This window comes from Chanodichthys erythropterus, chromosome 10 (assembly GCF_024489055.1).
Source record: "Chanodichthys erythropterus isolate Z2021 chromosome 10, ASM2448905v1, whole genome shotgun sequence".
Lineage (NCBI taxonomy): Eukaryota > Metazoa > Chordata > Actinopteri > Cypriniformes > Xenocyprididae > Chanodichthys > Chanodichthys erythropterus.
Window position 1 is genome coordinate 21,641,048 of NC_090230.1, and position 23,320 is coordinate 21,664,367.

General features: G+C 37.7%; 1 protein-coding gene across 1 annotated transcript; it reads right to left on the reverse strand.

Annotated features, from left to right (window-relative positions):
• Positions 1 to 564: 564 nt before the first annotated feature.
• Positions 565 to 17,056, reverse strand: LOC137028174 (SLAM family member 5-like). Its single transcript, XM_067396943.1, has 7 exons — positions 17,047 to 17,056; positions 15,893 to 15,968; positions 15,603 to 15,607; positions 8,564 to 8,881; positions 8,175 to 8,462; positions 677 to 820; positions 565 to 581 (listed from the first exon to the last, which is right to left on the reverse strand). Exons 1-7 carry the CDS (start codon positions 17,054 to 17,056, stop codon positions 565 to 567), a joined length of 858 nt encoding a protein of 285 aa, XP_067253044.1.
• Positions 17,057 to 23,320: the final 6,264 nt, after the last annotated feature.

Here is a 23,320-nt window from a genome sequence, read left to right on the forward strand (position 1 = left end):
AGCCAAGACTTCCAGAGCGGAAGAATAAGAATAAAAAATATATATGAAAAAATGCCAACAGATACAATAGGTGCCTACGCACCTTTGGTGCTTGGCCCCTAATAATTAAAAAACTAAAAATAAAGTTTTTACCAGTATAAGAAGAAGAATGGGCTTAATAATAATGTAAATAATTACAGATAATGTTTTATTAATGCTAAGCTTTTTGTGGCACACTGCTGAACATTAAAATATGCATAACATTTGTATTCCTGCAGGAGGCGCTCGACATAATAACATGAAGAGACTCTTGAACCTCAGACTGAGAAAGCTTTATTGTTAAAAGCAAGTAAATACATATGACAAATGGATAATAGCAGTAGTAAAGTGAGATCTGTGTATCTTTATTCATTTGTTTTATGTATCTGAGAGAAATATAAACAAAGCTTTTCCAATTGGATTAAAATATCAGACACTGAAAAGCGAGAGCACAAGCTTAAGTAAAAATAACTACATTTATTAGTACAAAAACACTAAAGGAACAAGAAACACACTTGCAGAACCTTTAATGTTCAGCATGTTGCTTTAGATTTCATTTCTACCTGAAAAAGATGAACATATAAAGCCATAAATCAATAAATCTAACGAATACTAATGTAAAAACAGTTTGTGAGAAATGACATCATCTATGAGGTACCTGATGTGTGAAAATGTGCTTGATCTTGTTCAGCTCTTCTGGATCTGATGTCATAAGCCAGAGCAATGATAGTAGCCACACCCACCAGAGCAGAGAGGACCAATCGTATCACAGCTTCAGTAGGACCACAACAGTGGACAGAGTCTGAGGAATGAAAACATTAAACTCAACTCAGTCAATAAAGTCAAAAAATCAAATCAAGTCAATAAATATTAATATCATCACTGTCGTACCTGCACATGTGTGACAGAGGTGAGTGATGTCCAGATGTTGAGTCTGGTTGCTGATGGGATTGTTCAGCACACAGCTGTAGGTGTTTTTATCCTGATATTCCACCTCCAGAGGTAGAGAGAGACTGATGCTGAGATCAGACACACTGATGCTGGACAATAAACTGTTTCCTTTGTACCAGGAGAGAGTCACATGACTCACATTCACAGCTGAACACAACAATGAACATTAGTTTTGGTCCTGTGACTGTTTTATTGTTTTTTTGCAGGTCATTAGCATCTGTTTATAGCGCACTGTATCGGGTAAAAGTAGCTCTGTTCTTAAAGAAATGTGATTTCTGTTTTGGACGCTAGAGAGCGATGATGTGCTCGTGATTCATCTTACAAAATGTCTTACAGAATATAGGCGATCATACAAACAAGAAAAAAAAAAGAAGAAAAAAAGAGAGCAGTAAATGGGAACAATATTTTAATGAAATGTATAGGCCATAGCATATGATATACTAAAAATATTTATTTGAGATTCAGGGCTGTGATATTTATGAACCACTAAATAAAACTAATAGGCTACAGAGCATGTGCAAAAATGGATCAAAACCAAAAGATGTAGTACAACGAGCATAAACAAAACAGAGACAGAAGAAAACGTCCTGGCTGAGAATAAATGTGAACAAAACTTAAAGGTGTGAGGTATTGTCCAGTATGAACATCAATTCTGGTAGATTCAGTAATCATCGTTTTTTGGGAACATTTTCATACACAGCCTCCGTCTTCGATTTCTGCAATTAGAAACACAAACTCAGTTAGTAGCTAGGCTAAATGAATAGCAGAACAACTCAGTCAACTTTTTTTAGTCTATGAATGAATTACTTTTAAGACCTTAATATTTCTTTCTTGTCGTGTGCTAAAAGATGCATTTTTTTTAGGTGCAAAGTTGAATATTAGCCTACTGAGGATTCCCCCCCCCCCCACAAAGAACTACCACTAAGGTCCGTGTACGTTTTGATAGTTTGTTTTCCAATTTTAAATGAAATACGAGAAAACGGTCGTTTCCCGTTTTTTCGTTTGTTAAAAAAAAAACGGGAAAACGAGATTTTGACTCGATTTTCGTTTTTTCGGGTCACGGATAGAAAACAGAAACACGACTTCAAAACTCGTTTTCCACATGTGGGCGGTCATTACACGCCCCTTTCAGCCGATTGGTCAATCAAATCTGAGCCAGTGACGTCATCTTCAGTTCGTTCAACAAAATAACAGTCCTCTGCCGCTATATCAGTAGATGTCATAAATCGGCTTTCTTCTGTGCAACCTAACGCGTATTTCACAGAAATATTTATTTCAGAAATGTTAATCAGCACACAGACTGTTGTAATGCTGTTTGTAGTTTAATATGCATAGTGAAACTGCACTACCCACACAGAGGAGTGGATGAAAAGCACAGATTTAAAAAAAAAAAAAAAAAAAAAAAAATACAGTTTTTATTTTATTCTATTTTGAATAAATAGAATAAATCACAATAAATAAGTAGTGTAAGCAATTTTGAAAAACGAACAATAGCTCATCTCTCTTTATTTATTTATTCTATATAGCCTAACATTGCCTGCTGAATATAGGCTAATGTTAATAACCCTTTGGTTAAAAGATTGAGGGAATATGTAAAGATCAAACTTTAAAGATCAAAATTACAGCTACATAGCGATTTTAGCTATGACAAAAATAATATATAAATGTTAGGCCAAAACGATTTACAGTTTTTTCCAATTGCTAACACACTAAAATGACATGCACAGCACAATTATTTAAACTGACACACAGAGAGCAAAACTTCTTCTCAAGTCTCCAAAAGTCTAAACACCTTTTCTGTTTTACACACATTTTGCATTTCAAAATAGCACTTTTTAAATTCACTAAATACAGTTCTCTGCATAAGACACAACAATCTGAAATAAAGTCACATGTTTGCCATTTCAAAACACTGCCATTCAAAATGACACTACATGAGCTAATTGGCCAATTACATGTGCCACCTGGCCAAACACCTCAGTGGTTAATTGTTAACACTTCAATCAGGATGTAAGCACTATGAAAAGACCACAGGTGAGAACCTTTTTTTTTTACAACAACAATGGAAGACATTGCAGAGAGAGGAAGAGGAAGAGGAAGAGGAAGAGGGAGGTTGAGAATAAGAGGGGGAGGAAGAGTGACAGGTAGGGGTAGAGCAGGTAGAGGAGTTCATGGCCAAAGAAGACAAACACTTTCAAATGAAATCAGAGCAACCTTAGTAGATCATGTCATCAACCATGGGTTGACAATGCGTGAGGCTGGACAGAGAGTGCAGCCAAACTTGAGCCGTTTTACTGTCGCCTCTGTCATCCGGACCTTTAGACTGGAGAACGGGTATGTAACCAAAATTTCATGTAGTACACATGTAGTATACCCCATGTCATAGTGTATCAGTTGGGTGACACCTATTTACTTAGTGTATGACATCAGCCATTCATGAACTGTACAAGTTTCCTGTACAATGTACTCTACTGTGGGGGAAAATATTTAGGCTGCATTGTCCAAGCCCTATATATATTTTTATTTTATTTTTTCTAAAGGACTGAGAGACGACACCATGGTGGAGGAAGGGGCCAAATGTTCACCGGGGTACAGGAAGCTGCCATTGTAAACTTGGTTTTGGAAAATAATGAAATCAGATTACGAGAAATTCAAAGCCACATCATCCAAGACAACACCTTATTCAACAACATTCAACGAGTTAGTCTGTCCACATTGGCTCGCATTCTCAAGCGAAACCAAATCAGAATGAAACAACTTTATAAGGTGCCGTTTGAGAGAAACTCTCAAAGAAACAAAGAGTTCAGACGAGCATATGTGGATGTAAGTACTATATTGACTGCAGTACACTACACACAACATTGTTTCCCAGTGTACTGGATAACACCATATTGAGTGATTTTTGTTCTTTGTTTTCAGGGAGTACTGGAAATGGATGCTCATGCAATCCCACATGAGTTCATCTTTATAGATGAGGCTGGGTTCAACCTAGCAAAGACCAGAAGAAGAGGGAGAAACCTCATTGGCCACAGAGACATTATAGATGTTCCTGGCCAACGTGGTGGGAACATCACAATGTGCGCTGCCATCTCCAATATGCATGGTGTCCTCCACCGTCATGCCAAACTTGGACCATACAACACAGCCCATATTCTCACATTTCTGGACAGACTTCACAACATTCTCATACCACCAGAGCGTATGAATGATGCAGACCATCAAAGAAACCGGTACGTTGTAGTATGGGACAACGTGAGCTTTCATCGTGCAGCCCCAGTCCAAAACTGGTTTGCTGACCACCCAACATTTCTCGTGCAATACCTCCCACCATACTCACCATTTCTGAACCCCATAGAAGAATTCTTTTCGGCATGGCGGTGGAAGGTATACGACCGGCAGCCCTTTGTGCGCATGCCTCTTGTGCAGGCCATGGAAGAGGCATGTGATGAGATTGATGTGGGTGCAATTCAGGGATGGATAAGGCACTCAAGGCGCTTCTTCCCTCGATGTCTGGCAAGGGAAGATATTGCCTGTGATGTTGACGAGGCGTTGTGGCCAGACCCGGCTGTGCGGCAAGATGCTGCCTAATTATTTTTCTTGCCTTTTTTTTTGTTTGTTTTTTTTACTGTAATATATTTTTTTTTTCAGAAATTTTCTTTTTCAGTTTACTTTTTTTGTAAGAATATTTTTGTTCAGTCCCATGTAAATATATCTGCTGTGCTTATGTTGTACTGACTTGTTTACTGTAGTGAAGGAAAAAAAATAAAAATGTTGCAACAGCATGTGTGTGTATCTGCAAATATTTCTGTGCATGTGAACAATCTGATACATATTTTAGTATTATGGCAAAGCATACTAAAGATGGGGGTGCTTTTCATTATGCCCAACAGTGTGTAGGTGGTTAGGCAAAAATCTGGTAATATGAATGAAGTGTGTGCCATTTCATGCAAAAGTTTGATTTTGATAATGCTCTGTGTAGTTTCGGTTGCAGTGCTTCATTTTGCAGGATATATGAGGTATTTTGCAGTTTGGGTGTGTGGTTTTGTGAATTGTGTTAAGTGTTTTGAAAAAACCAGACTAGTTTGAAAAATTGTGTGTTAGCAATTGGAAAAAACTGTAAGAGTTGTGGAGATACAGCCTTGTGTCTATTTTCACAAGCTCTACATAAAATTTGTTTGTGTGTTATTTGAAAACTGTTTGAGAAATCAACTTGAATTCCGTAACATTTTGTCTGCACTTTTGTCTGCAATTTTCGTGAAAATCGTAGTAACGGCCTAGGAGAAGTAAGAAAAAGTAGGTTTTTCAGAAAATTCAAAATGGTGGAAATTTTTTTATGATGTAACATAACGTCATAGGGTGCAATCTAATCGTCTTGAGCCAAGGAAACAGAAAAAAAAAAGAAAAAAAAATCATAAACATGAGTGAATTTTGGACAGCTGGTGGTGCTAAAGGGATTGAGATAGAGACTCCAAATTTGCTATGGACACAGTTTAGACTTTCCTTTAACTGTGTGCCTTTACTGCACTCACTATGTGTAGGCAGACATAGCTATGCAGCAAGCTAAACATTCCTCCAAAAAAGACTTGAGACAGAACTGAATCCCAGTGTAATGTAATGGAAGTGGTGTAAAACTGCAAAAGACAACAGTAGAAGTATAGATAAGCATAAGCAACTTCTTATAATAAATAGCACAGCATACATAGCAATAGCATAAACAACATTACAAAGCACATAGCTTACATTTCCCTTGGTATGCAAATGTTCACACAAGTAACATATCCAAATACAACACCATGATCTAACAAAACAGCAAAAAGAAAAAAACATTCATTTAAAAAACACTTACAGGCAATGCCTTTTCCAAGAGTACATGAAGTATAGATGGATATTGGTATCGCCTGTGTGCACTCTCAAACATCTCACACAAAATGTCTGAACAGCACATGCTCTGCTTAAATATAGACGTGTCACCACTAGAGGTCTCTAAAATGCGAAACTGGAGCTGAGAACAGCATACTCCCCGACCTGGCATCTTTAAGATGTCAAACCTTACAGGCAAAATAAATATTTAATGTCCTTTCTACAAACTAAGCACAGAGTCCTTTACCATCTTTAGTCACAAGGAGAATAATTTCAGAGATTGGTCTCAGGAACAGTTTAGGGCCACCTTCTCTGACAATTTTCACTTTGACCTTTCTTACTTTCCCATCATCACTAGGAAAAGTTTTGGTGATTAGGCCAATAGGCCAGTCATGTCTTTTAACTACTTTACCACAAGCGGTTCTATGGGCTGCCACAGACTTCCAGAGCGAAAGAATAATAATAATAATAAAAATTAAAATAAAATAATTTTAAAAAAGTGTTGCCAACAGATACAGTAGGTGCCTATGCACCTTTGGTGCTTGGCCCCTAATAATTAAAAAACTAAAAATACAGTTTTTTAGCAGTATAAGAAGAAGAATGGGCTTAATAATAATGTAAATAATTACAGATAATGTTTTAAATAAAGTTTTATGAATGTTAAGCTTTTTGTGGCACACTGCTGAACATTAAAATATGCATAACATTTGTATTCCTCCTGGAGGCGCTCGACATAATAACATGAAGAGACTCTTGAACCTCAGACTGAGAAAGCTTTATTGATAAAGGCAAGTAAATACATATGACAAATGGATAATAGTAGTAGTAAAGTGAGATCTGTGTATCTTTATTCCTTTGTTTTATGTATCTGAGAGAAATATAAACAAAGCTTTTCCAATTGGATTAAAATATCAGACACTGAAAAAAATGCAAAGCGAGAGCACAAGCTTAAGTAAGAAAAAACTACATTTACAAACTACATTAACAAAAACACTAAAGGAACAAGAAACACGTTTGCAGAACCTTTAAAGGTGCCCTCGAATGAAAAATTGAATTTATCTTGGCATTGTTAAATAACAAGAGTTCAGTACATGGAAATGACATACAGTGAGTTTCAAACTCCATTGTTTCCTCCTTCTTATATAAATCTCATTTGTTTAAAAGACCTCCAGAAAACACTTGGATCTCGTAACAGTCGTAACAGTCGGGATCATTAATATGTATGACCCCAATATTTGCATAATGCCAGCCCATTCGACGCATTAGACAAGGAAAGGCAGTATTAACGTCTGGATCTGTGCACAGACAAGGTAAGCCAGCAAGAACAACAGCGAAAAATGGCAGATGGAGCAATAATAACTGACATGATCCATGATATCATGATATTTTTAGTGATATTTGTAAATTGTCTTTCTAAATGTTTCATTAGCATGTTGCTAATATACTGTTAAATGAGGTTAAAGTTACCATCGTTTCTTACTGTATTAAAGGAGACGAGAGTCGTTGCTATTTTCATTTTTAAACACTTGCAGTCTGTATAATTCATAAACACAACTTCATTCTTTATAAATCTCTCCAACAGTCTGTAATGTTAGCTTTAGCCACAGAGCATAGCCTCAAACTCACACAAAATCAAACATAACCATCTAAATAAATACTTTACTCACATAATTCGAAGCATGCATACAGCATGCATGACGAACATCTTGTAAAGATCCATTTGAGGGTTATATTAGCTGTGTGAACTTTGTTTATGCGATGTATATATATTCGAGAGCTCGTGGGGCAGAGGAAGCGCATCTCTAAAAGGGGCCGTGCTGAAAAAATCAGTGCATAGTTAATGATGCCCCAAAATATGCAGCTAAAAAATTTAATTAAAAAAAAATCTATGGGATATTTTGAGCTGAAACTTCACAGACACATCCAGGAGACACCTAGGACTTATATTACATCTTGTAAAAAAAACAATCTAGGGCACCTTTAATGTTCAGCATGTTGCTTTAGATTTCATTTCTACCTGAAAAAGATGAACATATAAAGCCATAAATCAATAAATCTAACGAATACTAATGTAAAAACAGTTTGTGAGGAATGACATCACTAATGAGGTACCTGATGTGTGAAAATGTGCTTGATCTTGTTCAGCTCTTCTGGATCTGATGTCATAAGCCAGAACAATGATAGTAGCCACACCCACCAGAGCAGAGAGGACCAATTGTATCACAGCTTCAGTAGAACCACAACAGTGGACAGAGTCTGAGGAATGAAAACATTAAACTCAACTCAGTCAATAAAGTCAAAAAATCAAATCAAGTCAATAAATATTAATATCATCACTGTCGTACCTGCACATGTGTGACAGAGGTGAGTGATGTCCAGATGTTGAGTCTGGTTGCTGATGGGATTGTTCAGCACACAGCTGTAGGTGTTTTTATCCTGATATTCCACCTCCAGAGGTAGAGAGAGACTGATGCTGAGATCAGACACACTGATGCTGGACAATAAACTGTTTCCTTTGTACCAGGAGAGAGTCACATGACCCACATTCACAGCTGAACACACCAATGAACAATTTGATGATGATGAAGAACATTGTGAAGAGTCTCTGGTGATGACAGGAACAGGCAGATGAGCTGAAAAACATCAGAGAACAAGACAAATATAAATCTAATCATTTTATGAATAAATAAATCTAATCATTTTATCATAGGAAAATGAGCAAAATTGCTCTCACCATAGACAGAGACATTGAATATTCTTATTGTCAGTTTTGATCCACTTATCTCTAGTTGATAAACTCCAGCATGTTCAGTTGTGATGTTTGTGATGGTCAGAGATCCAGTTTGATTGTCCAGCTTCAGTCTGTCTCTCAATCTCCCATCAGTACCATCAGATGTAGAGAAGATTTCTGCAGCTCTACTGATTTCAGCTATCAGAGATGTTTCAGCTCCGTATTTCCACAGTATGTCATTGTCTTCATGTATTTCACTAAGATCAGTGTATAAAGTGACAGAATCTCCCTCCATCACTGACACTGAATCACCAAACACACCTGATGAACAAACAGGGACAAATGTTGTCACAGATTAGTATTAATGATGGTTTACAAAGCCTGATTGTAACTTTAAATGTGAACTTAATAAAATCAGCAGATACAAAAGCAAATAAGATAGACAGATGTATGGGAAGTCATACTTTCATCTTTAGTGTGTAATCTGCTGTAGACCAATAATAATTGATTTTAACAAAAAGTACAAGTTTAATTCTGGTGGATATTTTCAATAATTTTAGTTTTTCATTCATTTAAAATTTTCATAAATGATATAATAGGATAACACATGCTTACTGCTGCATCTGAATCCCTTAATGCACAGCAATACTTTTGTAAATGTTTATGAATACTGCACTGTTAAAAATAAATGTAATTTTACTGGTAATTGTCTGTGTTTTTTACAGAATTTTCCTTTTTTTGTCATTATACAGTGAAATACCTGTTGTTTTACACATTTTTGCTGTAATTTAAATTTCCACTATTAAATTTACAGTGAATTAATTGCATTTTGGTATTACATCAAATTTCTGTTTTTTAAAAGGAAATGTTCTATATTTTAACAGTATAATGTGTTATTTTACATAAAATGTTGATTCATATTTTAAAGATGTTTTCTTTAAAAAGAAAAAAAAAAGAAAACAAATGTATAACTACAGAAATCAACAGTCATTCAACATTTTTTTCTTACTGTTAAAGATAAGAAATGTTATTGTGTTGGTTAAGGTGAGTTTAATAATAGTAGCCTATTTGTACATACAGTAGGCCCATGTAGCTTATTATAAATTATGCATTGTTTATTTTGCTACTTTTAACCATGTCTTCCAAATAGATACTCATTTTGATCATTATTTGCCATTGACTTATTCTCCCCTAAATTTTCTAATGTATTATTCATGTACAATTTATGTTTCTCCAAATCGAGTTGCAAATGGGCAGCTTTGTGTGTGTGTGTACTTGTTTTGACTATACTTGTGAGGACCAAATGTCCTCACTTATTTTGTGGAATACTTTCAAAACCCACTAGCTGTTACAGTACATAATGGTCAGAGATGGTAAATCACAGGTAAGGTTGTTTATTGACACAAGAAGAGCATCAATGGCAATCAGGTGAGTAAAACAGATGTTGATAATGTGATTGAAGAGTGAATGAATGATGATACTGTCCTTTGTGTTTTGCAGAGTGAAGATCCTTTGGCTGGTGGTTGAATGGAGACGCTGGAGATCAACGACACACATACACACACAGGAAACACAGGAGGTAATTTGGAAACGCTGGAGACAGGCAAGTATAGCACTGGAAGTCCTTGAGGTAAGCATGGAGCATAGTCCTTAATGCGAACAAGACTGGACGGTGACTGAGTGTGTGTGTCTTTTGAGTGCTGGCTGATTGCGGTGCTGATGTGGTGCAGGTGTGTGTGATCAGTACTCTGGTGAGGGAGTGCGCTGTGATTGGACAGTGGTGGAGCCTGGCATGTCTGTGACAGTACCCCTCACTCCACGGCCTGCTCCTGAGGGCCGAGGACCCCAACGTTGTGGTGGTTGTCCTCTTCCACAGGGTGCAGGTCTGTTGGGATGAGTAGCGTGGAAGGTGTCCAGTAGATTGGAGTCGAGTATGTCGTTGTGTGGAACCCAGGAGCATTCCTCAGGACCATAGCCTTCCCAGTCCACAAGGTATTCGAATTGACCACCACGGTGCTGGGAGTCCAGAATCTTGCGAACCTTAAAGGCTGCGCCGTCGTCCAGGATGAGTGGAAGGGGTGGTTAGGCTTTGTATATACCAGGCCCTGTGGAGAGAGGAACAGAAGGGTGGTGAGGTTTGAGGAGTGACACATGGAATGTGGGGTGAATGCGATACTCTGGTGGTAGCTGTAGTCTGTAGGTGACCGGGTTGATCTGCTCTGTGATGGTGAATGGGCCAATGAACCTGGGACTCAGCTTCTTGCAGGGTAGACGCAGTCGGATGTCTCTGGTTGACAGCCAGACCTTCTGTCCTGGATGGTAGACTGGAGCTTCGGAACAACAAAGGTCGGCTGTCATCCTGCGTCTACGTATTGCACGCTGAAGCTGATGGTGGGCTGAGTCCCAGACCCTCTTGCTCTCTCAGAACCAGAAGTCGACAGATGGTACATCCAAGGGCAGAGGAAGAAGTTTGCCAGATTGTAGATGACGTGGGCTCCTCATAGTGGCGCATTCCTTACATCCCTGCATGTACCTTCTGACATCAGCTGCCATATTGGGCCACCAGGAGCATTCTTTTAGCAACAAGAGGTTTTCATTGACCCCCGGGTGGCCACTGCCTAGTGAGGTGTGAGCAGAGTGGATGAGTGGAGTGCGCTGTGTCCTAGTGATATACTGCAAGCCCGGTGGGCAACCTGGCGGAGTGTTGGCAGAGGCATTGGTGGAGGTTATGGTCTCGGTAGACCAGGTGATCGGACTGACAATGAGTTTTTCAGGAAGGATGGTTTCAGGCTCTTTTGAGGTTTCTTCAGGAGTGTATAAACGAGATAAGGCATTCGCCATAACGCTTCTGGATCGAGGGCGATAGGAGATTGTGAAATTAAAGCGAGTGAAGAATAAGGCCCAGCGGGCCTGTCTGGGGTTAAGTCTCTTTGTCATCCTTAGATACTCCAGATTCTTGTGGTCAGTAAATAACAGGAACGGGTGTCTAGCACCCTCCAACCAATGCATCCACTACTTGAGAGCCAACTTGATGGCTAGGAATCTCTCGGTTGCTGATGTCATAATTTACCTCAGCCGGGTTGAGCTTGCAGAAGAAGAAGGCACATGGATGGCGTCTGCTGGGATTCCCCTGCTGCTGCTAAAGCACCGCTCCAACTCCGGTGGTGGAAGCATCCACCTCTATGACGAAAGGCTTGTCAGGATCAGGATGTACCAAGATTGGAGTAGTGGTGAAAGCATTCTTCAGGGTGTTAAAGACTTCTGTGGCAGCAGGTGTCCAGGAGAGGGACTTGGGCTTATGTCGGAGGAGGCTTGTAAGTGCATTGGTGATAGAGCTGTTGTCCTGGATGAATCAACGATAAAACTTGGCAAAGCAGAGGAATCTAGAGTTCTTTGCTGGTTGTGGGTGTTGGCCAGTTCCTGATGGTATCCACCTTCCCCTCGTCCATCCGGATGTCACTGCTATCAATGTTATATCCAAGGAACTGCACTGAGGGTTGATGGAAGGAGCACTTCTACTCCCTCAGGTGTTTCAGGACCTCCACAACGTGGTGGCGATGTTCGGCCAGGCTCCGGGAGTAGATCAAGATGTCATCGATGTAGACCAAGATGAACTTGTGGAGGAACTCCCGGAGCACCTCATGGATGAAGTCCTGGAATACGGAGGGGGCGTTGACCAGGCCATATGGCATCACGAGGTACTCGTAGTGTCCGGCAGGTGTTACGAAGGCAATCTTCCACTCGTCCCCCTCACATATCCGGATGAGGTTATATGTGCTGCGGAGGTCCAACTTGGTGAAAACAGTGGCACCATAGAGATGTTCCAGGGCCGCTGGGACGAGAGGAAGGGGATATCTGAACTTGACAGTGATGTTATTGAGTGCTCTGTAGTCAATACATGGCCACAAGCCTCTGTCCTTTTTTGCCACAAAGAAGAAGCTGGAAGGAGCAGGGGAAGTTGATGGAAGGATGTATCCTTGCACCAGCACCTCCTCGATGTATTCCTCCAAGGCCTTCTCCTCTGGGATGGAAAGAGGGTATATCTTTTCCCTTGGCACTGACTCACCCGGTCGCAGATCTATGGTGCAGTCCCATGGCCGGTGTGGAGGCAGCTTGGACGATGGTATATCCACAGAACGTTTTTCTAGAGGGCTCTCGATGGAAGTGGCACATACAGAGAGAGGTTCAAGGTGTGCAGTTGATGGTACAGAAAGGCTGGAAAAACAGTTCTCGAAGCAAGTGTTGCCCCACTTCAGGATTTCGCCGGTACTCCATGAGATGACTGGATAATGCTGCTCCAACCACAGGTGCCCTAGAATCATGTCAGCAGTGGATTCCTCCAGAACCAGCAGGATCTTCTCCACATGAAGAACACCAATTTGGATTTGAAGTGGACTGACAATGTGATGAACTTGTCTTCAACTGATAGGTTTACCAGTTATTGAATGGATCTGGTAGATTGACGGCATTGCCTTTGTCTTGAGGTTGAGCTGATGGCAGAGGTTGCCAGAGATGAAGTTGCCGGCTGACCCAGAATTCGTTCCATCCACTCGAGGCAACAAGAGTTCTGAATTTGAGAGCATAATCATTAACAGACATCTTGCCTTGTTTTAGGTTATAACATTTCTCACTGTCTCAGCCAGGCTCCACCACTGTCCAATCACAGCGCACTCCCTTACCAGAGTACTGATCACAAACACCTGCACCTCATCAGCACACAATCAGCCAACACTCAAAAGACACACACACACATTCAGTCACCGTCTGGTCTTGTTCGCATTAAGGACTATGTTCCATGCTTACCTCAAGGACTTCCAGTGCTATACTTACCTGTCTCCAGCGTTTCCAAGTTACCTCCTGTGTTTCCTGTGTGTGTGTGTGTGTGTGTGTGTGCTTTCGTACGCAGGTTTATATTTGCCGCCGACTACTTTTCCGTTAGTCCTGCCCTCATTAGATTGTGCAGTACGGTGATGGAAGGGCAAGTGGGTGATTTGAATTTATTTCAAACTATGAAGTGGATCGTGAGATTAATATTGGTAAAGCAATCGTAAAGAGCAGCCATGAGCAGGAGCATTGAACACATCAGTTGATCAAAAAATAACGCGTCCTTTCAGCTAGAACACCACAGCGGACATCATACCAACCGTTCAACACGGCGGTAAAGTTAGTTGACATATTTGTCAGACATTCGGTTTCATACCCATTAAACGCTCAGCAGATTTCATGTTTTCAGCCCAAACCAACTCAGATATGCATAAACAAATGTCCTTTGCATTTGCACAAGGATTATTTCACCAAATAAAATATATATTAATTAGCCTTACAAAACAATTAAACAATTTAACTATATGACATTATGATATCAAACTAATGGTAAAATGTTCAGAAAAATATCCCCTTTATTGCACAAGGCTATGTTTTTGGAATTAGCAGTTCCTACATTTTATAATATTTTTTTTAGATTTAAATGTATACAATAGTGTAAATCTATTAAACTACAACACCATTTGACATATCAAACCAACTGTAAATTACTCAGAATATTATTCTTTATGATGCACAAGAAGTATTTTTATCTCTTATTTTCCAGATTATTAATATTTTTTATGTTTTATTTAGCAGATTATTATTCTGGTATTTCTCATATACAGTACTAAACCCATTTATATCCATTAAACTACAACACCGTTTGGCCTAAAATTTTCCAAAATAATAATCTGGTATTTTTTATACGTGTTATTTTCCAGATTATTAATCTGGTGTTTTTTTATATACAGTACTGAACCCATATAAATCCATTAAATTATAACAGCATTTGGCATAAAAGTAACACACCAACTGTAAATTACTTAGATCACATACAGTATTTTTTTTGTAATTGCACTGAATTACAGTATTTACCTGGCAACTAAAGTGGCCAATAAAATCCTGTAAAATAGTTAATTACTGTAAATAATCAATTTACAGTATATTGTTGTAATAGTGGAATACAGTATTTTTTAGTTGTTTTTTTTTACAGGATTATAAAATTGAACTTGTAGTATACAATTCAGTATTTTTTTGTAATTGCACTGAATTACAGTATTTACCTGGCAACTAAAGTTGCCAATAAAATCCTGTAAAATAGTAGAATACAGTATTTTTTTGTTTTTACAGGATTATAAAATTGAATTTGTAGTATACATTACAGTATTGTTTTGTAATTGCACTGAATTACAGTATTTACCTGGCAACTAAAGTTGCCAAAAAAATCCTGTAAAATAGTTAATTGCTGTAAATAATCAATTTACAATATATTGTTGTTTGTGGAATACAGTATTTTTTCTTACAGGATTATACAATTGAACTTGTAGTATACATTACAGTATTTTTTTGTAATTGCACTGAATTACAGTATTTACCTGGCAACTAAAGTTGCCAATAAAATCCTGTAAAATAGTGAAATACAGTATTTTTTTTTTTGTTTGTTTTTTGTTTTTACAGGATTATAAAATTGAATTTGTAGTATACATTACAGTATTTTTTTGTAATTACACTGAATTACAGTATTTACCTTGCAACTAAAGTTGCCAATAAAATCATGTAAAATAGTTAATTGCTGTAAATAATCAATTTACAGTATATTGTTGTTTGTGGAATACAGTATTTTTTTTTTTTTTACAGGATTATAAAATTGAACTTGTAGTATACATTACAGTATTTTTTTGTAATTGCACTGATTTACAGTATTTACTTGGCAACTAAAGTTGCCAGTAAAATCCTGAAAATGCTCCAAAAGGCAAGATGTTGCTGTAATCGTTATACACTCACCTAAAGGATTATTAGGAACAACTGTTCAATTTCTCATTAATGCAATTATCTAATCAACCAATCACATGGTAGTTGCTTCAATGCATTTAGGGGTGTGGTCCTGGTCAAGACAATTCAACTCCAAAACAACTCCAAACTGAATGTCAAAATGGGAAAGAAAGGTGATTTAAGCAATTTTGAGCATGGCATGGTTGTTGGTGCCAGACTGGTTACTGGGATTTTCACGCACAACCATTTCTAGGTTTTACAAAGAATGGTGTGAAAAGGGAAAAACATCCAGTATGCGGCAGTCCTGTGGGCGAAAATGCCTTGTTGATGCTAGAGGTCAGAGGAGAATTGGCCGACTGATTCAAGCTGATAGAAGAGCAACTTTGACTGAAATAACCACTCGTTACAACCGAGGTATGCAGCAAAGCATTTGTGAAGCCACAACATGCACAAGCTTGAGGCGGATGGGTTACAACAGCAGAAGACCCCACCGGGTACCACTCATCTCCACTACAAATAGGAAAAAGAGGCTACAATTTGCACAAGCTCACCAAAATTAGACAGTTGAAGACTGTTGAAAAATGTTGCCTGGTCTGATGAGTCTCGATTTCTGTTGAGACATTCAGATGGTAGAGTCAGAATTTGGCGTTAACAGAATGAGAACATGGATCCATCATGCCTTGTTACCACTGTGCAGGCTGGTGGTGGTGGTGTAATGGTGTGGGGGATGTTTTCTTGGCACACTTTAGGCTCCTTAGTGCCAATTGGGCATCGTTTAAATGCCACTGCCTACCTGAGCATTGTTTCTGACCATGTTCATCCCTTTATAACCACCATGTACTTATCCACTGATGGCTACTTCCAGCAAGATAATGTGCCATGTCACAAAGATCGAATCAATTCAAATTGGTTTCTTGAACATGATAATGAGTTCACTGTACTAAAATGGCCCCCACAGTCACCAGATCTCAACCCAATGGAGCATCTTTGGGATGTGGTGGAACGGGAGCTTCGTGCCCTGGATGTGCATCCCACAAATCTCCATCAACTGCAAGATGCTATCCTATCAATATGGGCCAACATTTCTAAAGAATGCTTTCAGCACCTTGTTGAATCAATGCCACATAGAATTAAGGCAGTTCTGAAGGCGAAAGGGGGTCAAACACAGTATTAGTATGGTGTTCCTAATAATCCTTTAGGTGAATGTACTTTAAAAATACTGTAAATAATTTTTTAACAGTAAACTGTATTCTATTATTTACCATTGTATTGATGTAAATGCATTAAAATAAACATTTAAAAATAATCAAACCAAGCTGTGGTAAGAAAAATATTTATTGAAATTAACAGCAAATTACTACAAGATTTTAATTGGTAACATCAACAAAAATGGAATTATGGTACCAAATTATAGCATTATGTTTAGTTTTTTTGTTTTTGTTTTTTCTGTTATACATGCTGTCAAACACAAATGACAGCATTCTATCTAAAACATATAAACTGTTTTAATCTTTAACACTGCTTCAGTGTTACTTTTTAACACCCAGCAAGATGGATTAAAGTTAATTAGATAATTGATTGATGATTGAGTGATGATTGACAATTAGTGGAGACACCTGATGATAATAAGCAGAATCACTGAAGAAACGACAAGAGAAAATGAGAGAGACACAACAACTACAACTGACTTCCAGCCATTATTGCAACATTATTACACTTATTATTCACCAGTTTGAATTGATTTCTGTCATACATCAACAAAAGTTCTTACTGAGAATGAACAGATGTTTAGATGTTAATGTTTGAATAAAAGTTTAGCATTTCCTTTAGCTGGGCTCTTGACTCTATTAACATTAATTTATCTCTGGCTGCTCCAACTTTGTGTTTGTAAAGCACATTTGTTATGGCCAGAGAAACTATGATCTGGGCTGTGTTTCCCAATAACGATGTAAGCCAAAGGTTATTCATTTAGGTTTACAATGCTTTGGGAAGCACAGTCATAATGGTTTTGTTTTGATGTTATTGTCTTTGTGAAATGGTCAGATTCATTGGTGACATCCAGTGTTGACGGGTCATATAGATGATATATTATTTCTTCCTAGTAAATGTTACCACTTGAAATCCAGAAGAGCTTTTATAATCTGAAGATTTATCATCAGATAACATCAAGAATCAGCATATGACCCTCAACAATGGTGACAATTAAACAAAGTGCTTCATGTTGCAGTGCATGATGGGAGCCACCAATCAAAACTCATCCATGGTTCCCATCATGCATTGCTGCATGAATAAATTATGCAGCTGAATTGTCCTGTAATTTTCATAGATTGTTTACACAACGCAAAGTTGCTCCAACAAAAAGTTGGTACAATCAGAGAAAAAATTAATAATAAAAGGTAAAGAGTCAAGAGCCCAACTAAAGCAAACGCTGACCTCTTTCATGGTGACTTGAAATGAAACATCAATTAAGACCTTTTTTCTCTTGTTCCTTCAGTGATTCCGCTTATTAACATCAGGTGTCAGCACTAATTGTCAATCATCACTCAATCATCAATCAATTATCTCATTAACTTTAACACTGCTTCAGTGTTACTTTTTAACACACGGTAAGATGGAGTCATATGTACACTTTGGGTGTTAATTTAACACCGGGGATTTTGCTGCGCTCTTAACAATACTCCCTGGCAGTGGCGAGCAAAGTTGAAGCACCCCTAACGTTACATCATTTGTTCAAACTGTTTTGCGTTCAATTTAGTTGCAGGCCTTTGTTAAAAATTGGGTTTACTAATACCATATATTCTAATGTTGTTCATCGACAAACCTAACTGCACACATTAGCCTATAAGTAGTTTTGTCTCACGAGCGGTCAATATGTAATGTCTTCCAAACTGCAAATGCTCTAAAAATACTATCTTGAGAGCAAAAACTTATGTATGTATGTATGTAAAAACGTATGAGCTACAGCGAAAACACCTCTTAACTGTAAATTAATTTACAGTTGACCTGGAAAAATACTGTTAACAACTGTAATACTCTTCTTGACCCATAATGCATTGCAAAATACAGTAATAACTTGTAAAAAGGTAAAACAGCAAGTTTCTGTAGAATTTTGCTGTAAAAAACTACAGCGATATATATATATATATATATATATATATATATATATATATATATATATATATATATATATATATATATATATAAACAACAGTTTTGTTTGGTTCTTGAATCTGATTGGCAGATAGCCATGCATTATTTCAGTGATAACAGCACTCCTACCTTCTCGTCGTTTGTATCACTCCTCTTGAAGTGACCGTCATGGCGGCCGATCAAATCAACAGTAATTTTTACAAATATTACTTGTTGTACCATGAACTGTAGTTTTTTTTTTAGGTGAGAATGTAGTTGTTTAGACCTGAATTATGTGACTTATATTTAATAATATCGCCTATTTTACTATTTGTTTTGATGTTTTCGGAGATGCGAGCTCCACGGCATCAGCGACCGTTCAGGGGTCGTGTAAGCGCCGAGAACAGCTTCATCTCGGCCAGTGCTTCGGGGATTTACTTCTGGCTCTTATAGTGGTTAAACATGAGACATAATTCAATTTGACTACATAAAACGGGCAATCTTTAGTTTTATTTATCTATTATTTGTTCCACAGCAAGTCAAATTGTGCTATGTTTAATTTGATAATAATTACCTTATCATTTATATAGCATAGCATATTGGCTACAACTAGACGGGACATATCAGACGAAGACTCTTCTCCACTTCCTCTTCTTGCTCCCTTTAAATACATACCCTTTATAGACATAGGCTGCGTTCCACTCCAGTTTTAGACACGCACTCGCAAACTTCCCTAAACACTTCCCCTCGGGGGAATCCCTGCCGCCATTTTCAAGGGCGTTCCACTTCGTGAAGTGGACGAGGGAAGTTTATATAGACAGACCCACGCTCCGTCGATTTTAACTGAGGGAACAAGTCTACTTCATATTAGTGATGGGAAGTTCGGTTCTTTTCCACCAACCGGTTCTTTCGGACAGTTCGATTCAATAAACCGGTTAAAAAAAAACGGTTCACCGGTTCTTTTACGCTCCGACGTAATGACGCCATCTGCGATGACGTTGTCTATCGCGGGCCGGGATGAAAAACTTAACACATTCAAATATATAAAGTTAGTAATCATAACATCAGTCAACTAAAACATTATAATCTGAAGCGTTTCTTACAATTTAGTTTTGCATCTAAAGCATCCATACAGGCAGTGATGTGCAAACAATGTTTTACAGTTATAAAGGGAATAAATTGGTCTTCTTCAGAGCAGAAACCATGATCCTCTTACATTACGATTTATTTGAAATTATACACTTTATTTGAAATAATACACTTCACCCAAAAGGCCTGTAGGTGGCACAAAGACTTAATTTAACCAACTATGATAACTTTGTTAGATGGTAAATCAATACAAAACATGGTTTTGGTGAGCGCTTTGTAATATGTATTCACATTAGATTTTAAAGCAACAAAATTCGTTTGCAAATAAGACAAACCAGATTCAAATTGCCCGGCAAATTCGTAAAGCAAAGAACAATCATTTCTAGCTGATCAACATTATGAAAACTGGTAAAACCTTTAGGAACTTCAAAAGATAAAACAGCGAAACTCCTAAATATTACTTCCAATATTTCCAAATTATGTTCATTTTCATAGAGCGGGCCAATATCGTGGCGAATATTTAAAATCAATTGAGAGAAGCAGATATCGTTATCGTGATAAAATACGATTAATCGTGCAGCCCTAATTTAATTTGACTTGACATTTGATATTCAACAGTATTTTTGACATTTATTCAACAGTGCTTTTGATCTGCCTGTATTGACACTATTCTCTAAGAGGAAAAATGATATACCAATTATCAATGTAAAGCTGCTTTGACACAATCTGCATTTTAAAAGCGCTATACAAATAAAGGTGACTTGACTTGACTTGAAGTCAGTGTACTGTTGGAGTAACTGAATAATTCCGGGATGTTGGTTTATTTCGAGAGGTAGTTTCAGGCACGTCAAAAAGTGAGTAACTGTAGTAATTTGTGGATTAGTGTTTGCTAACTGGAGATGTGAACTGTTTGGAACGATTCAGACCGATTTGGTGAACTGGTTCAACCGGTTCACTGAAAAGAACCGGTTAAAAAGAACGATTCGCTCGCGAACCGGACATCACTACCCCTGCGTCTCAATCAGCTCCCTAGCTCCCTAGTTCGTGAATCAGTATATAATGAAAGTGAATGTGGCTGATACCCTGATCAGTGCCCTGACTACTGAACTAGGGAGCTGATTGAGACACACGGTACTTCTTATGTACACTTCAGACAGCTCCATAACCCACAATGCAACACGATTATGACGTCACTGCATTGCATTTAATTTACCCACCACAAACAACTCCCGCTAATGGGGGAAAAGTTAGGACGATTCTAAGGGCCCACGCAATTTTGGGGGGCGCCCCCAGAGATCGGTTTTATTAATAACATTCAGTGCTCAAAGTGGGCTGGTACGCAATAAGCGCTGCGCCAGTACCGGCACTTCTCACGCAACAGAACTTGTCACATGTTTCCGGTACTCTGAAAGCCCAGACCGAATCATCCGACTATTAATTAATTGTACATCACGCATTCAGAGCTTTTATACACTTTACAAACTGAACGGATCAATTCTCTGCGCTATATGACTGTGACTTAAGCACAGTTGTTTAATTTTGCATGAGTGGCGTGCAAATCACTGTATAGGCGCGTTCACCAGCGCGCTCCAATAGTGTTAAGATTTGCACGAGCCGTTCATGCGACGCTGATGATAAAATGTGCAACCCATTTGGATTCTATTGAGAACAGTAAAACGCTATGGAGAAAGTCGAACATTATCTAAAACAGGCACTAAAATGACTGATGAAAAGAGGGGAAAACATCATCCTGCAACCTTTTTAAACTCACGAAGACCACATTTACTAGAATTGATCACATTCTATTGTATTTATTGTGGCAAATTTTGATTAGTTGTTAAATTTATAATAGATAATCTGTTAGAATATTTTTTTACTAAAGATTTATATTACAGCTGTGGCATGCTGTAGTTTCTAAAATGTGTTGCTATTTTTCATTACAAATGCTATGAAAAGAAAGAAAGAAAAAATTGGTCTTACCTGTAATTGTATCCTTATTGTAACAAATGCTAGTTGACAATAACAAGAATTATGTTATTTTAAGGCTGAGTACAAGTTTACAAGTTACAAGCGCTTTAGAATATGTACCTTCTTGAATTTTTGACTAAACAGTTGGTTTTGTTTGAGAATGTATGAATATGAATATTTGATTACTATACTGTATTTTTCTATTACATCTACATTTGCATGATAAATCATCTACTAGTGCTAGCTACAGCCATGGCAGGTCTCTGACTAAACACTGATACCTAGAGGTCAAAAGCAATAGCAAAATTAATAGGTCATTATTATTTATTTGCAGACAAAGATTTTGGATAGCTAGGCTGACTTGTATGTTTCGTGCGGGAGGGGCCCCAACCTCAAATTCTTTCATAGGGCCCAAAATTGCTAGCGGCGCCCCTGAACAACTCTATGATATATTAATTATTTTTTTAAACATTTAAAACTCACACTGAGGGAAGGTAGCGAGGGAAGGGCATTTAAAAAAACAAACTGGAATGCAGCCATAGTGTTTTTTGAGTAAAGAAAATTTTTTTTAAACTACTTTATTTACCTTTGCATTGCATAGACGAGATGACCAAACTGCGTACACACTTCATTCACGAGGTGAGGAGGATTTATGAGGTTTTACTGACAGTTTGAGGATCCAATGGAGTTACAAGGTTTTGTCACAAGCTCTTTAAAATCCTTTTCATTCATTAAATATTTGTAAAAACCCACACACAAGCGTAAAGGGTGACCTATATCATTGTTTTTGAATGAGGAAATATAGAGATACAAGGTGTAGCATTTATTTATTGTTAATATAATATTATTATTTATTTATTTTTATTTTTTTTGGCATTTGGTAATTATCCACGGCACACTTGACAACCGTCGCGGGCACAGTAGTGCTTTATGTTTGACTGAACAATTGTGTTTATTTTTTGTTGTTCGATATTATTTTATATAAATATGTCCATTAGTGCGTAATATGGATTGAATGAAAGTTACATTAATAGGCCATTAGATGGCTGCAACACTTTACAGGTGAATGAGTCAGTAAGTGACAAGAGACTTTTAAATTGAAAGGATCTTTTGCAAAGGAAGTTGTTTTATCGCTGTGTTGTTATGGATGTTATGGAAAATTCCCAGGTAAAAAGGACAAATACAAAATCGCTTTCCTCAGCTGACATTTAAAGGGACTTTTATAATGGATATAATATTATGGACATCGACTTAAAGAATGAATGTTACACTCTAAAAACTCCTGGGTTATTTCTGTAACCCATTTTCTGGGTTATTTGTGTTGGGTTAAAATTATGGGTTATTTTTTCAGAGAGTAACCATTTTCTGGGTTATAGGGCTAATATTTTGACCCAATTCCTGGGTTGTTTAGGTTTCTGGGTTATTTTTCAAAGAGTAACCCATGTTCTGGGTTAACGCCCCTCCCCCGCCCCCCGCTGTTGTTCTGAAATTTTCTCACAACAGTCGTTTGAAACAACTAGTGATGGGCATTCCGGCTCTTTTTCGTGAGCCGGCTCGTTTGACTCAGCTCCCGGAAAAGAGACGGCTCTTTTGGCTCACAAACGGCTCTTTAAATAATACATGTTTTAACTATGACTTTGATTATGATAGGTGTGAAAACAGTTCTAATTAAATTATTAAATGAACTCATACTCACAATGTCTCACAATTTCTTTAAAAATGCATTGATTTGTTATAAAAAAAGAATACTATTAAACATTTGTATTTAAATTACAA

What these genes read in the sequence shown, in the direction of transcription:
- LOC137028174 (XM_067396943.1), bottom strand. An exon ending in ATTCAATGTCTCTGTCTATG is followed by an intron (nt 8,463 to 8,563) that starts GTGAGAGCAATT and finishes GATGTTTTTCAG; the next exon opens with CTCATCTGCCTGTTCCTGTC. An exon ending in CCTCTGTCACACATGTGCAG is followed by an intron (nt 821 to 8,174) that starts GTACGACAGTGA and finishes TTCATTCCTCAG; the next exon opens with ACTCTGTCCACTGTTGTGGT.